Source organism: Zeugodacus cucurbitae, chromosome 5 (assembly GCF_028554725.1).
Source record: "Zeugodacus cucurbitae isolate PBARC_wt_2022May chromosome 5, idZeuCucr1.2, whole genome shotgun sequence".
In the NCBI taxonomy this organism is placed as follows: Eukaryota; Metazoa; Arthropoda; class Insecta; order Diptera; family Tephritidae; genus Zeugodacus; species Zeugodacus cucurbitae.
In genome coordinates, this window is record NC_071670.1 from 59,814 (window position 1) to 77,244 (window position 17,431).

Consider the following 17,431-nt stretch of genomic DNA (forward strand, 5'->3'; position numbering starts at 1 on the left):
ACATTCAATGGGTTGAGTAAATATTTCCACTCTAATCGGCCTGCTCGAGCCTGGCCGCTCGGTGCCAAATTAAAATTGAATATATTTACTCGCATGCATTGTACTACTTACGCGAATCGCCTCCTCTTCGGCAGCCTCTTCTTCTTCGGCCTTCTTTTGTAATTCGTCATAAGACATGGCAACAATGGCCAAAATCAAATTCACAAGATAGAATGAACCTAGGAAGATGATGACTATAAAGAACAGCATGTGCCAGGGACCAGCCGCTCTAAGAACGAGCTGGTACAAATCTTCCCAAAAGTCCTGTGTCATTAGACGGAACGCCGAGAGGAAAGCCCAACCGAATGAATCGAAACTGGTATATCCATAATTTGGATTAGGACCAAAGCCCTGTAGACAAACGTACTCATCACTACATTGCCTGCATATGAAAAGATATATAAAAAATAATATTGTAATAAAAATAGTGATTTTAATATTGAGCTGTAATGGTATGCATACGTGTGTTATCGCGAACATATAAACTCACCCAGCACCCGATATATTCCCACAAAGAGGGAAGGAATAACCATCATCCTCTGAATACCAATTCGAACTATTACGATTATGGTAATCCCAGTTTTCATCAGTCAAATTTCCCCATGAACCATCTAAAGGAAATTTTTTAATGCACTTCTGTGTTAGAACACCCATGTAAATTTGTAGTCCCATCAGAGCAAATACTGACAGCGAGAACATTGTTAAAATTATCACATCACGCAAATTTTTCACTGACTCGATGACGGCACCAACAATAGTCTTCAAGCCTAAAGTACAAGTAAAATAAAATTGGAAGATGAATTGAATCCAATTGCAAGCGCCCAGAGTTCCCAAATTATAGCCTATTGGAAAACAAAGCATATATTTTTATTTACCTGGCACGATGGCTACTGTTTTAAGTGCACGCAATACCCTAAACGTTCTCAATGCTGCGAGGTTACCTAAGTCAATACCCATAGTCACATAACTACAGAGGAGCATCGAGAGCGAACAATATGTATCATAAACGAAGGAATAAAATTGAAACGTTTTATTAGTAATACGAAAAAATGTAAACTTCTTGTATGTAATATTTATGTATATGTGAGTTGCTGTATTTAGTGATAAATGCCACTTACAAAAAAAAACGGAGAGTTCTGAGAACACTCTCGTATGTTTATATATCAACATAAAAGAAATTACATTCAATGAGATTGTATACATTTTTTTAAGAAATAATATATATGTACATATGTATATGTATATGTAATCGTTCCTTGAAATCAGATGCTAGTTCCGGAGATGTTTAAAATGTATTATTACAAATAAAAATTGTAATGAACTTAATTTTTTTATTCTCCGCAAATCAATTAGTAATTAAAAGTATTATGATAATTTAAACATAAAAACGCTTTAGGTATTATTATCTTCATAGTCAGATGGCAAAAACTAATGAATATACGTATGTATATATTTAATTTATATGCGTGAGTAATGATTACGTATATGCGGCTATTCATAGAACATGCAATACATTTTTTAACACATTATGAAATAGAAGAAGATCTCATTTGTGTCCATTTTTAATTTATGACGATAAAGTTTAACAAAAAATTACAATTTAAGTCGTATTATTTCAATTAAATAAGTGATTATATGCATGTATTCAAATAATGAATCTACTCCCATTGTCTAATAATAATTTATTGCTCCAGAAATTAGTGACAAACGAAAAATTTATGAGCTAGCGTTAAGCAATTAAATAAGCATGTATTGTGATCAAATTTCTGAAAGTATGTAACTCCACTATATATTGTTTATATAGTATGTATTTTAATAGAGATAATGGGCTTAATTTACAACGAAAGTAACATAGAATAAGCATTACTAATACAATAGATAATAAAAAATAAATAAAATAATACTAAAACAAATACACTATGGAAATTAAACTGAAATATATATATATATTGTTATAAACTCACGCTAAAGCTATTACTACGAAGTCCAGCCAATTCCATGCATCTCTAAGATACGTAAACGGGCATAAAATGAAACCTCGTGCCATCACTTTAACAGCTGATTCAAATGTGTAGATTCCGGTGAATATCACCCTAAAAACGAATTTTTAAATTTTCTGTAGCTTCATATAAATCTTTTTACCTTCTGTTTATAATTATTATAAATGCGATACTTTCATTATTTTGAATTGTTTAGTTTTGACTTAAAAATACTTACAAAGTACCTATTTAAATTTAATGTATATAACATTTTTTTATAATTTAATTGTCAGTAACAAAATGTTTATGGAAAATCATTTTTATAACAAATGGCTTGTGCCTGGCATAATAATTGTTCAGCAAAAACTCGTTGCATTTTAACATAATTAAAAGGTTGGAGCATTCCGATTGTCAAATTATATGTTTATATCTTTAACAATTAGTTGATTGTAAATTTCGAAAACATTGGGATAAATACATCCACATTCAAGACAACAAATATATATCTATTCAGTTATATAGATATTCATATTCATGTAGGTTCTGACCAATTTATCGTAATAATGTTCACTTACATATAATTAACATATGTTCATTTGCATTATATATTTTGTCCGATTATTGTTCTTATGTAAGTACATGTATAAGAGTATACATATGTATATATGTATATCTATAAATAGTAGAGCGCGTGAAATGGGCATTCATTCTTCCTAAGGTACATTGTAAAACTTAGATAAAATTTATGTTATTATTACAATATATTATTCTTACAATGATTTAAAATTAGTTTTTCTAAATTATTTGGTCACCATCAACCTTTGCCCTGAGCTGAAAATGCAGCATACTTCTTCAAAAGGATAAAAATTGTATTTTGTAATTGAAAAAAAAAATCCATTGTTTACATCAGGTCCATTGGTTTATCCGCAACTGCTAGGGTACTCATTCAAATACAAAATCTACGATGACAATATTGACATCAGCTAAAAAAATGACGTTACTTTTTTCGCCGCTCTAATTCATTAAATTTAAACATAATTTCTACGTAAATAAATGCATATGTATGTTGTATTGAAACACAATTCATATATTAGTTGTATAATTTGACTACTCTATTTTGTATCTAGTTGGTTTTGAAAACTGTACAATAACATGTTTTTTTTATTTCCACACTCCTACTAAAATATTGGGGGATTGAATTTTAATGGGTGCTGTATATTTTATAAATATATTTTTTTACAAAATTGTAAATAATAGTAGTTGTATGTTTTGCTTCCTCTTGCTCTTGCTAAGTATCAGGTTTAATATTTTTACTATTTACATTACATTTAATCTTTTTAATATTTACATACAGTAAAAACTAAAACAATAATAATTGTGATAGCTTTTTGGTAAATAGGTAATTTTAATATTTGAAAAATAGTATATGTATTGTATATTTATATATTTTCAAACGATTTACATTGCTCTTGTATATAATACGGTCTGCTACCAACTTGGATTCCAACCATTTAAAGCTAACAATATTTAACAATTTGTTACATGAGAACTATTTACATTCGTGATAAGGAGATTTTAACAAAATTTCACTTTATCTACTTCTTTATTTTTTTGTTGAAATAATTTGTATTAGAAAATGGGTGTATATATGTATGAATGTGTATATTATTTTATATATAATTATATATTGTTTAATATACATATATATACATACTAGTGCGTAAATATCTATTATTGGGATAGAAATTCTTAGAAATATGTATATCAAACAAAATTGCCTGAATGTTAATGATTACTACCTAATCAGTCTAAATTTGATAACCAGGTTTATATGTACAATACTTCTAATTTGCTCTCCAATAATTGTATGTACGATAAAAATAACAATTTTTAAAATTCTACTTGTGGATTTGTAATTTTATTATATCAAACTTGTATACATATTTCGAGTTCTAATTTAAATATATAATTCTACTTACACATTTACTTGTGTATATGTAAACGCATATGTATGCATATATGGAAGTTTCTATGTTTATTCAAGGCGTACAAATTAAATCGAAATTATAAGGATAGAAATATAATTTGTATATATAGTAAGATATTTTAATATTATAAAAATTAAATGGATTAACGCGTAAAAGTTAGCTACATTTAATTTATTCTAATAAATAATAATTAATAAGTACTATCCTAAATCAAATAAATGGCAAGTCTAAATTAATTTGCTTGTGGCTTAAATTGGTTACTTATACATACATACAATTTTATCGTATCTTCTTCATATTCATTCATACAATAATTGGTTTATAATATACATGAGGGTAAGTGTATCTCGAAAGCGTTTAAATTTAATCACTACAATCGCAGAGACCTTAGTCAATACGTCTATGCGTGTATATGTTTACATATAAAAAATATGTATGTTTATTGCACTTACTCTCCTTTTTAGCCAAAAATGCTAAACTACGTGGATATATGTATATAAATTATTGGAAGGTTATACTTACTCAGTGGATTCGACAGTTGGCGTCGTAGGCATGATCATCAGAATACAGTTAACCAGAATAGTTGTAATTATAAATAACGAAAACAACGGATGCACTAAAATATAAATAGCTACGCGACGTATGGGATTGAACGGGTCGAGCAACCACATTGCTTTGGATGCAGAAAAGCGAAAAATATCTTTTCCCTTACTTACAACTACAAAGGTCTGAAAAAATAACAGAATGATATTAAATGCCAAAAAGTTCAATATGATTATAATTACATACCAGTACATTGTTATAAAAAGGATCAATATCCTCGAGAGGAGTAGAGGCCAGTTCCGGAGGGAAGCTGCCTTGCAATCGAACAGGTATTGGCACGCCCTGCTCAAGTGTAGGATCCGGTTGTGGACCTTCATCCTCGTCCTCGTCATCATATCGGATCTGTGATTTTCGCGTAAGAGTGTTTGGTAGTACAGAAAATACGTTGAAAATGATATATTATTTAAAATTGAGAATGTGAGTTTGACAACACACTCTGCTATACAAATATTTGATTGTGAAAAATACAAAAGTGTAATCATATTCAATGGAAATTAAATAACGAAGTGTGTAATTAAATATAAAACTAAGTGGTGGATGTTTTAGGCAGGATATTGATTTTGGTAGATATACTCAATTTGGAGTCCTAATACTGCGGAATACTTAATTATCTGCATTCGATTTTCCAAATTATTTTCTGTGATCTTTTTGGCCGAATTGCGCATTTAAATAAGTATCATGAAATGTTTTCAAAGATTTTGTACAAAATATGAAGCTCAATTATATTTAATAGTAGTATCTATTTCAAAACTAAAGCAAAAGAGTGGTGTGAGCGGCATAAACACAAAATTGCAAACATAGCACATTTATATAATATATTTATATGTATTACTTTAATTACAATGACAATAAAGGCTACTGTCTCTTGTACACACATACACGTACAAAATAATTCTTAAATAATATTTTGTAAACTATTACTTATAAATAAATCAGTAAACAGTCCACAGTCATATTTCAAAGGGCTAATTCTGGTGAAAACGAAGTTTGGATACTTTTATAAAGCTTATATAAACATAGGTTGTAAAATAAAAGCTTTAATAAAAAAACACACAAACAAGAATTATTAATATCGTTAATTAGCGAAGTTACTGATTGGTTTTGTAAATAATTATATGAGAACAAAATTCTCAATTTTATTTGGATATAACTTATTCTTCTAAGCTTTTGCAAACGTTGATACATAAACACTTAATTTAATAGCGTGGAACTATATTACTATATTTATGAATATGTAGATACTTTTCTTTTTAATATCGCAATTCATAATACAGGATAAAGTTACATTTTTTATTGAAATGTTCGTCTAAACATATATATGTCAAAAACGTCATACGTTTTCATCTTAATTTCAATGTCCGTTACTTTCCGTGACTTACTATCGGAAAGTGAAAAGCGTAGACACGGGCACGATGTTACAGATGTGTGCGTCCAATTACAACGCGATTATGCGTTGATGGTGAATGCTACAATAAAATGATTACTCTGTGTGAAATGGTCTTGTTTTTGTTAGAAAACAAACGATAATGGGTTTTATTTCAACTTCCGAAATTATAATTTCAATTACGACTATGGAAATGTCATATTTTTTCGCACGATACTTCGGGCAAAATCAAACGAGTTAACATTGGACATCTACATTTGCCAACATACATATGTATATTTGAATTTGTGATATGGCTGCATTTAACGCACCGCACCGCCTGCTCCGCATTTGTCGAGTCTACGCTGCACGTGACGTTATAATAAATATTATAAATATTTGAAAAAATATTGAGTAAGAAGTTTGTAAAATATAACGTTTCTAAAAAAATAAGATCCCCAATCCATTGGTTAATATTCCAATTAAAATAAACATGCGGACATAAGTTGTCGAATCTTAGTATTTCGTTATATGGTCAGGTACTGTTTTTTTGGTCTCATTATATCCAATATCAGATGTAGTTGTCTTATCAGTTCTGTTTTTCAAAGCAAAGCCAAATTACTAATAAAACTGTCAGCGTGGTGCTACTTTTGCGCTGCTATATGTAATAGTAATAATGTCTTTAATATCTTAATTTGGGAAGTTTAGCCCTAGTCCTTGCTTTTGAAGATAGATAGCATACAATCATATTTTGTGTTAATATTTGTATTAAATTTCAATAAATGGTTTATGGTATACTAAGCTAAGTCATATATTCTTCATGATGGTTTTAGCAGTGAATTATTGTATGTTAAATAAAAACAATTATACATCTTAGGCATACATATATATAGGTATAATATTTAGTTTGTTTGTAAATCTTCAATTCAATGAAAACAAAATAATATTTGTGAAAACCCGCAATAGAAATAATGTTCACTACAAATAAAGACTATTATAGACAGCGTGATATTTGAAAGTTACCTGTTGTTCATAAACGTTACTTTCTTAGGAATTCTTAAAATTGTACCTTTGTCGGAGAGCATGAAATTTGCGATGTTATAACATGTTATGTAATGCAACATTGCCCAGCTTTGTGGCTGAATGCATGTGTATTAATATACACATATAAATTTTTATACTAGATATACCATACATATATAATCGGCATAAAAGCGCAGGTAATTGTTGCACTCCAACTCTAAATCATCAGACATCTGCGTAGTATGGTCAAAAGAAAATTATTTCCTAATATCATGGAAGGGGAACTTGAGGAACTTATTTAATTAAAAACGTTTTTCATACTGCGAAGTAATAATTGGAAAATGGAAAACTGTATTTCCATAAAAAAATTATATTATTTATGGGAACATGAAGGTTTTAACTCTTACTCACATATGCAAATCTAAATTTCTCTAATGCAAGTAGATATGTATATATGCAATACATAGATATGCATATACTATTGGGTTCACATTTTTGATTAATTTTTTACTATACAGAATAGTTTAAGCTTACGCATTATACGCTAACTAACTGCTATCATACATATATTCGATGTGATTCGAGTGTCAGTATAAATGTAAGTGTGCACATATTGCACAATAATGTCATGACATGAAATGACAATGCTTTACCGCCATTTTGCAAAATATAAGAAGCTTAGCTTGTAAATTCCCAAATTATGCGATTAAACATATGCTTCAGTTATTCATAGATACACATACACATATTAAACAAATAATATAGGCTTTGACTTAGCATTCTTAATACCTTAACAAAATATACAGAATTTAGCAGAATACGGATGATAGATTAAATTAGACACTTTTATACATGTAAAGTTCTGTTTACATTTTTGAAATAATATTTAAAATAATAATAACAATTATTAGATATATAGGAAAGAAAAATAAAATGGCCATGACACATGCATTGGTTAGTATATATGTATGTATGTATTAAAGGAAAATTTTAAATAAAGGGACATGTATTATTACAGTACTCCAATATTGTTTCAATTGACAGTATTTTTGAGTCACTTTATATTTCAAAATGTTTACTTATGAAATAAAGAGTCATTAAAATAAACTTATGTAGTAAAACAGTTTTCCTTTTTTGAAAGGGAGCTGTTTAAGAATAGGAAAGAATAAAACATTTAAAAGAAATGTAGTGTGTAATACGATACGAAAATCAACAGAAAAATGTATATGGTTAGAACTGTTGTTCGTTTATATTTGTTCGAATTTGCTTCAAAGAATCTCTGAACTAAGAGTGAGTAAGGCAAAAAACTATCAGAATAAAGCCTAAACCGTAATGCTTGCACTTTTATATAGATATAGTTAACCTAAATCGGCAATAAAAAGTAAAAGCTTATTTGAGTACGTATTAGAAGTGCGTATATGTATATAAGTATAACAAATTAGACAAAACAACAACTTGAATAAAACAATTTATTTGCTATTACTGAAAATTCTTACTTCTTTTTGTTTTTTCTTGCGACCATATTGCGGCTGAATGAAGATTTTATCGAAAAATTTTAATGGTATTTGAAATGTAATAGTATGAATTTAGTATTGACATTTTGTTTAAAAATAACCGATGAATGATAGACGGAACGATGATGATTTATTCGGGAGTAATGTCGGATTAGTTTGTTCAACATCATTAATTAGTATTCGATTATTTTCAGTTAGAGGTAATATGAAACCACGAAAAAGAGAAAATAGAAAAAAGGAAAGTTGTTTTGTTTGGTTATAATTTCAGGAAGAAAAAGATAGAGAAAAAGAGAGATAAGAAACAAAATTATGTGTAAACTTTCACCAGTAACCATTGAATTAATATTTTGTTAAACTCGTTAATGATTGACTTGTGACGAAATGATTGACACCATATCTTAAATATGGGTTATCACCAACAATAATTTTAACAGAAATAATGTATAAAACTGATATAAGATTTTAAAATGATGCTTATAGACTAACTTTTTTAAAAAAAATTTTTCAGTGTGAAGTATGATAAAAAGAATTCAACCCATTATGAAAAATATATACAAAACGGCTATAATAGTGACAATTATAAAAATTTTATAGAGATTTAACCAAAAGAATTATGTGAAACAAAATAATATTTAAGCCAATAATTGAAAGATATATACATATATGTACATACGTGTACATATAAATATAAATCGGCAAATAGTACATTTATATTACATTATATAATAAATATATATTATATACATACATATACCAAAATATATGGAATATATGCAAAAATAACGTATACATTCGATTCTAACACAAGTTATGAATTTAAGGGAAATAGAATTTATAGCGAATGAATAGAAATATACACGTGTTAGTAAAGAAATGCCAATTCAGTTTTGCAATATTTAGGCATATATATATAATTGTTCAAAAATACATGAAAGGGCACGTGAAGAGGCTAAGATACTTAGTTTATTTGTAGAAGAATTAACACCCTAAATTAGTAGAATATTACACAGAGGTTGGTATTTTCAAATAACAGTAAACGACGTTATCTACATATACATATATTATTGGGATTAGTAGGTAATTTAAAACAAAAATACTTTACAGAACACTCAAATATCTATACAGTTACAAGTAAAAGCTCTTTTTAATTTTTTAAAATAGGTTTTAATTTATTGCAAGCATCTGAAATTTACGAAAATTCAAATAGTGCGAGGTTTGTTTAAATAATATAACAGAAAGCTAAGAATAATGAATACACCAAATTTCTATTGCCGCCATTTTATTTAAAAAATACCGATGTTCAAGAGATCTGCAAGAATGGTATATATATATGTATATGTAATGGCAAGTACATACGTACAGACGTATGTATATACTTTTTTTTTAAATTGGGAACGAAAGGTACTACGTATTTTGGTCGATTGCTATATATTACTTTTCTACCGGAAACTTTATATATGTGGAAAGGGTATAACAAATTAATTTGCATTTTTTTTATTATTTTAAACATTTTGCGATAAGGAAGGGACAATTCGTATAAATATCTACAGTGTATGTTCTAGTTACAATAACTGTACATAACGATTGTGAAAAGTAGTAAACCATGAATTGTTTAAATGGATAATGAATAACAATGATTACACGCTATCATTTGAGGAAGTCTGATGTATGCATATATAGAATACATTTCCAATAACGAAGAATACTATGTTTTACATAGTTGAAAAGAGTATATAAAAATTGTATAAATGGAAATAATATTTCGAGATCAAAAGTGTATGCACAAATATACGTAAGATTTGATTTTATATTCAGAAACAAAACATTAAATGTAAACATATTAAGAAGTTAAAGAATTTCACAACTCAGAGTCAAATTAAAGTATTTACCACCTCGCCCTCGGCTCTTTTTCTTTCAAACTCCTTTTGTTTTTCATATTCAACGGCAATGCGTTTTTCAATTTGAATCAACGATTCGCGGGTGAAGGGACGGAACAAGCTACGTTCTTCCTCAGATATCGAGTCGGAATCTTCTGTCATTGTCTATACGGCCAGCAGTGAGAGCCTCAGATTTCCAAGGCCTATTACAGTTATTTTAACGTGTAAATAAACACAATAACAACGTATATATTAAAAACAGTATATGTATATAACAATGGCTGCATTAAAAATTCTTACATGAGGCACATGGATGTCGCGGGTTAGCTTTGGATTACAGCTATATCCGAGGCGCCATTTTCAATAAGCGCCCTCCGCTTTTATAAATCTGCAATTAAAAATTTTAATTCCTTAAGGAAATCTTTCATAAAATTTTGAAATGTTTCGTCAAAACAACGATTTAATGGTGACGAGAAAGAAATATATTAAAAAATATGTAAATATGCAGTGGAACTTCCATAACTTGAACTTCTATAACTCGAAGATCTCCATAACTCGAACACTTGAATTGGCAATAGCGTTTAGAAGGCAAATTTCATACAAATTTCCTTCCCTAACTAGGAATTTCTATAACACGAAGTTCTCCATAACTCGAACTTTGGAAGTGGCAATAGAAGGCAACTTTCATACAAATTTCCTTCCATAAATCGAACTTTTTGGTCAGGGCATAATACAAAATTTAAAATTTTTCTATCGAGGTAGAATTTTAGAAGAGTCCCTCTATATCTTATGGAGGCGAACAAAAATTATGATATAACACTTATGAATTGCATAAATCATGTAACAAAGGCATGGAATACAAACGTCAAGAGCCAAACAATTGCAAACTGCAACAAACAAAATTTAGAATACATGTTTTAACGTATGAACATAAAACTTTTTGCGAATTAAATAAATAAAACTGGGTATAAACATATATTTTACCGCTTTTTGAAAAAAATTTTGCTTTAATGAAAATTCTTTAACTCGAAGTCTCTATAACTCGAAGTTTTTTGTGGATTATGGTGATTCGAGTTAGAGAAGTTCCACTGTATTTAAAAAATCATTGCATTATTTATTAATGCATCATTTTTTTCATTCCACTGATTGAGTAGTCACTTATAATTTCATTAGAAAACCACTAGGCTTATTAATAAGCCCTACAGTCAAAATTACGCAGAGAACAATGTTAACTTGCAGAAATACTTCTTATCCTTTTTGTTTTTATCATATTTTCGTCTATTTATTTGTTGGTAGTTCTTGACATTCTGAAAACTTAACGAAGCACATTCGGCACCATTCTCTCTAAGCTCTCATTTACGAGGACAATGAGAGTTGAAGTCCAATTTATATATATATATATATGTATATGTCAGTATTTACTTCGTAACAGTTCAAATTCCAGTGTAATTATGAATATGTTTAGAAGAGTATATATATTTGAATAGCTGTAAACAAATTTGTATTATCTTATTGTACTGTCTTACAATCTATGTAAAACAAAACACAACATAAATTCTCGACACATTAAACACTACTCTTCTTCTCTTTTTTAAATGAATTGAATCACAAAATATTGTTTGACTCCTTGTAAAGTCATACATACCTTTGATTACAGCAAAATTAATTGCTTTTGATTGCAGTACTCCTTACTGTGGTTATATTTTGCTATTTAAGGTTCACCTGTGGTTGTTCAAGAGAGCAGGAGAGCGAATTAAGTTTTTTTGTAAAACTATTTTTAAACTTAATGGCTCCGTATTTTTTAAAGCAGCGTACACTTCATATAAGAGTTAAGTAAATGGTTATCGAAGTAAAATGATTCGGTTCATTTTTCTTTATTTTCTGATGGTTTTTAAGTGTGTTGATTGTTATTTATAGTCAAAAAATATAATAACGGAAGGTTAGTAGATATAATATTCTGATTAAATTATATGGAATTTTGTCACGAAGCTAACAAATCCACTGTTAACGGTGATATTGTATAATTGTTGCTGCTGTTGCTACTGTTGTTACGAACACTAATTCTTCTTTACTGTGTATTTAAGGACATCACTTATCTTTTGTAGCATCACACTGTTTCCAATTATATGTATGTGTGAAAATACATTCATAGTATATATATTATTTATTGTTGTTATTTCACTTAATAATATATATACCTATATATATATAGATATATATATATATATACATATATTGTTTTTAACTTTCACATTCCATAGGTTGTGTATTGTATGTTTAATTAATTGCAAAGTATGCCCTTTTTAATTAGAATTTTTTAATCTTTGACTTTATTTCCATATTAGTTGATATTAATATATTTATAGAGGAGAATATTATATATAAATATCGACATCACTTTTAACACCCACTGTTTTGCACAAAAAACGATACGACAATAGGAACTACCAAGGGGTAATGTTATTAATGCATATTTTATACGGTTTTTATTTTATATTTATATTAATTTCATTTATAATCACTATAATATAAAACCCCTAATCAAATTGAGTTGTCCTATACACAATTGTGCTCGCTGTTATCCTCATTTTTTTAATGTAATGAATTACCAAATTAATATATTTTCCAAAATTCGAGAGCTACGCAGCTGTTTATTTAAACATACCAACAATCTCATCACGTATGCAAATCAACAAAAACGGGTATAACCGTTTGTTTTAGGATACTTTGAACTTTTTATTCCATGTGGTTTTATAAAGTAACTTTGTTACATAATCAGAAATATATGTAATTGTATAAGTGTGAACACATACGTAAAGTTTCGCAGTGAACTATTATAGCATGTACATAAATACACAAGTTCACACATACATGTATGTATATTCAAACTAGGAGGATATTGAAGAGAAGAATTTGTATGTAAAATAAGCAAACAGTGTTAATAAAATAAATAATATAATTAATTTTTTTATTATACATATTTATATATGTTATCATTGCTTCGTCATCTAGTGCCGAAGGGTTTACATTGATAATCACGAAAATAGAATTAGTCAATGAAAACCCCTAATATCGATTTTTATACATAACTCATGCATACGCCCAATAATGGTGGAAACGCGTTGTAGAATAAAACAACGATGGAAATAAGTCAAGTTGAATCCGAGACAAGAAATAAATAAAATATTTAAAGCATTATCGTTTGTATATATATTTCTGAAATCGAAGGTATACGTCACTAATAACAATTTCACTTCATATTTAATATTGCCTTTCGATTTTGCACAATTGAAAAACACGTAGATATTATTTTATACGCACTTTTAGTTAACTACTAAATTATCCACTTTATTTAATATAACAAAGATCACGTTAACTGGGGAGAAATTATTACGACAACTTCGAAACAACCATTCGTCCCAGCGGTAGCAACAGCAGTGCCATCGGCAATACCAATGACAGAAAAGACAACAGCAGTGACACCATTTGTAGGGCAAGAAAAAATAGCAACAGCATAGTATGACGAAGTAATGAATCAGCAAAGGTCTGAATACTGGAAACTTGTAGCAGTAGAGGAGAAATAAATATGTGTGTAACAAACACTTTTTTCTAATATGTTTGTAGTAATTTATAAAAACGCTTAACTCTACCTCGTTCGATCCCTTTAACAAAAGAAAAAATAAAATCATGAAATTATCAAATTCGTGAAATATAATATTTTCATAATATGATTTTAGTTCAATTAAATACGATTTTAGTTTTGCACTCAAAAAACTTCGTCCTTCTGGCTAATTCAAATAGTTGAGGAATAATAATTTCTTCTTGGCGATGTGTTCGGTCTTCTGACATAAGTACTTCGTGAAAACACATACATATATGCACATTTTCTATACGTATTCAATAGGGGACATGTACATATACATTTAAGGTATTGCTACTCTGGGTGGCATTTAACGCCATATCCTTGTGCGGGTATGAAACTGGTATTGCGTATTCTTCGTGTAAGCTTGTGCCTTCCTTTTCACACTCCACCTATACTCACACCGTTTTGCCAGATACACAACCCCGGATAGAAAAATCGAAAGTCAATTTCTTATTTCAATTCTTTAAATTGCATCAATTAGCACTATTTTTCAGGATATCCTTTATTACTAAAAGAAAATTTTTCATGGATATATATACATATATATACACTTTATTTAACAATTTTTCTTTTTTTAAATTCACAACGTTAAACACTACATAACAACGGTTTAGTGTGAAAATATTGCTTTTCCATTGAACCGTACCGAACTTAGTGAAACTATAAGAATTTAACCATTTAAATTACATTTTAGCCAGTTTGAAAAAATCCTTATAGTATATTTTCTATGTATTGACTTAGGGAAGTGAACAGTTAGTAAGTGTTGCAAGCGCTGCCTTTTACCCGAAAATCCGTTCGCCTCTGTGGTTCGCTTAAACTGTCGTCTTGTGCTTCAAATGAATACCTTGGAAGTCCATGCTTCGTTAAGTTTGATGCAAAAACAACAAATATGTTTGTGAGTTCGTGTGATTATTTAACGAAAAGATATATTGGCGCCCGAGATTTACATACATACATAACTTGCATGTCGCACGCAATACTTCGCACACCATGTGCCACGGTCTTTACGCTATACAACAAACGCCACATATATCATAAAGACTGCCTTTGGCGGCCACTCAATGACCCCACCCGTTTGCCAGCTCCAACCCGTTTACAGTCACAATACTCGGTCATTAGGACACCCGAACGGATACGAATTACTTCGTTTTGTGTTCCTTCATCATTTATCGAACTTTCGGTAAATCTTCGTCAAATTTTGACAGATAATTGTAGTAACGTCAGGCAAGGAAGTTGAAACATATAACTGACTCACTTAAAAAAAATAGAAGTCAGAGGAAATTGATAACTTACACAAAACAAAAATATAATTCCCATTCAGAGCGGATAATAATAGAATAGTTGGTAAAAGAAGGAAAAGTTGGATGAAACATATATTCAATTAAAATCCCCATTCATTAGCGGTGTAATAGTCCTTAATACAAAGCGAGAGAATAAAAGAATACAAAATCATATTATTATTTTTGAGCATTTCAATATTGAATAATAATATTAGACTGATATACATACATATATTTAACTTACTAAAACTAATATTTCCTAAAAAATCTTTTCCAATATAAAAGTTACAAACTAATTTGAACTCTGTAAAATTAAAATATTTTCATTGACTCACCTAAAAACAAGTAGGGTGCTGTGCTTTAATAAGATATAGTGATGATGACGTTTTATTATATTTGTTTTGTAGAAATCGATATAGTCCAAGAGGAATATTATATATATATTATACATATTGAAAAATAAAACAAATTTCACCTTTGTTTCTCTTCATTTGGTCTTGTAGTACACCACTTTAGCGCACGTCATTATTATTGCTACTCCATTATTTCCCTTTCCTCACACGACTTCCGTCCGCCAATATTCTTTAAATAGCGGCATCGAACATTTTAATATTCTATTTTCTTGTTATATACATTTAACGTTGCGATGGTAACTGTTTGTGCACATACAAAGAAAATTCCCCAGCAACTACTAGAGTAAAGGAATGCATCAACGACGTAGAATATACTCCCGCTAGCACACATTAAAATTTGCGCCAGCGACTGAAATGTAATATGAGTGGGTCTGAGTGCATTCGTTCTCGGTACCGAAATTTAACCGTATGCTTAGTTGAACAATAACTTTAATAAATGCACATATTCCTATTTACTTATACGTTCACAAATTTATATATTTTTAACAGATTTTGCTAGTCCCTCCGGTATGACTTAAATGCATTAATTAATGTGACGAGGTAGTAATGACGAATTTAAAGAACAAGCCCGCTTGGCCCCATATGTATGTACACATAACTGTATGAGTGTATAAAAATGTATCCGTATTTTAGTAAAATGTTGGTAAAATTTTACGCCTCGAGATTTAATGTCAAATTAGGTTACTTGCTGACAAATAAATAGATATGTATGCATATATATTTTAGTTTTATATACTCATGTACATATTTGGTGTATTTTGATGACATCATACAATGGTCATAATACCGTAAATTCTTCCTTTAGTGACTTTATTATTATTTCGTTTGAAGTTATAATATAAATGACAGAGCATATACAATCGAAAAATAACTGTTAATGCGCATGTGCATTCATTCAAGACAGAGTTTAATAACATTGTATCAGATAGACATTTACATAGCTCTCTAAAATCAGCTCTTAATGTCATGGAATGCAGTCAGCTGTTACTTTCACGATTCGCTGTTTAATGAGTATTGCTTCCAGGCGAACTCAACAACTTTCTATTTCAGCAACAGCTGCGCACAATCTCGGCAAACTCGTCTTTTTTGAGCAAGAACATTAAAATCCAACGAATATACATTGTGTGAGGAATTTGGGAGTAGTAAAATCGGGAACATATAGACTTCGTTGTGTTTAATAAATTTGTGTTTTAACTAGAATATATGAGCTATGTATCGATATAATATCCATTCCATTGCAACTAATTAATTTCAAATTGAGGCATGTGAATTTTAGTGTAGTTTTACTATAGTGTTGCTGTGAATGGATTGTTATTTATTTATATTATTCGTATGAACTTATTTTGAAATTCGACCAATAGATGTCGCATAATATTAACAATGAAATAGGTAAATTGAAAAGGTTATAATCTCGACTAAGCACAATTTACTTTTAAAGCTTTTATTCCACTAATTTCGAATAAAATATAGTTAGATAATGTTAATGAAAATAACGATTAATTAATAAATTATTTATTTAAACTTCATTAATATTCTCTGATATAAGTACATGTTTAGGAATTGAATTATAAACCACGGCATGTAATATGTCACAAAAAATAAATAATGTTTTTCTACATATATAGATCTATAATTTTAATTAAATGTTTCAACAGCATATTGGAGAATATTAGATTATTTTACTCTTAGACGATGATCTTGACGTGACC

General features: G+C 29.1%; 1 protein-coding gene across 50 annotated transcripts in view; it reads right to left on the reverse strand.

The window, feature by feature from the left end:
• LOC105212736 (sodium channel protein para) overlaps window positions 1-17,431 on the reverse strand; it is a 134,106-nt gene that overhangs the window by 35,034 nt on the left and 81,641 nt on the right. For 17 of the 50 annotated variants that reach the window (XM_029040537.2, XM_029040540.2, XM_029040532.2 and 14 more), the window contains exons 1-10: window positions 12,032-12,629; window positions 10,687-10,774; window positions 10,399-10,589; window positions 8,492-8,524; window positions 4,796-4,951; window positions 4,529-4,734; window positions 2,004-2,132; window positions 915-1,006; window positions 530-806; window positions 112-421 (exon numbers count right to left, since the gene is read on the reverse strand). In XM_029040537.2, the coding sequence (XP_028896370.1) occupies window positions 112-421; window positions 530-806; window positions 915-1,006; window positions 2,004-2,132; window positions 4,529-4,734; window positions 4,796-4,951; window positions 8,492-8,524; window positions 10,399-10,548 (1,353 nt within the window). In that variant the 5' untranslated portion in view covers window positions 10,549-10,589; window positions 10,687-10,774; window positions 12,032-12,629. Of the gene's footprint in view, window positions 1-111; window positions 422-529; window positions 807-914; window positions 1,007-2,003; window positions 2,133-4,528; window positions 4,735-4,795; window positions 4,952-8,491; window positions 8,525-10,398; window positions 10,590-10,686; window positions 10,775-12,031; window positions 12,632-17,431 lie in introns of those variants that run through there. The other 33 variants (XM_054232478.1, XM_054232467.1, XM_054232477.1 and 30 more) reach the window with 5 other exon arrangements.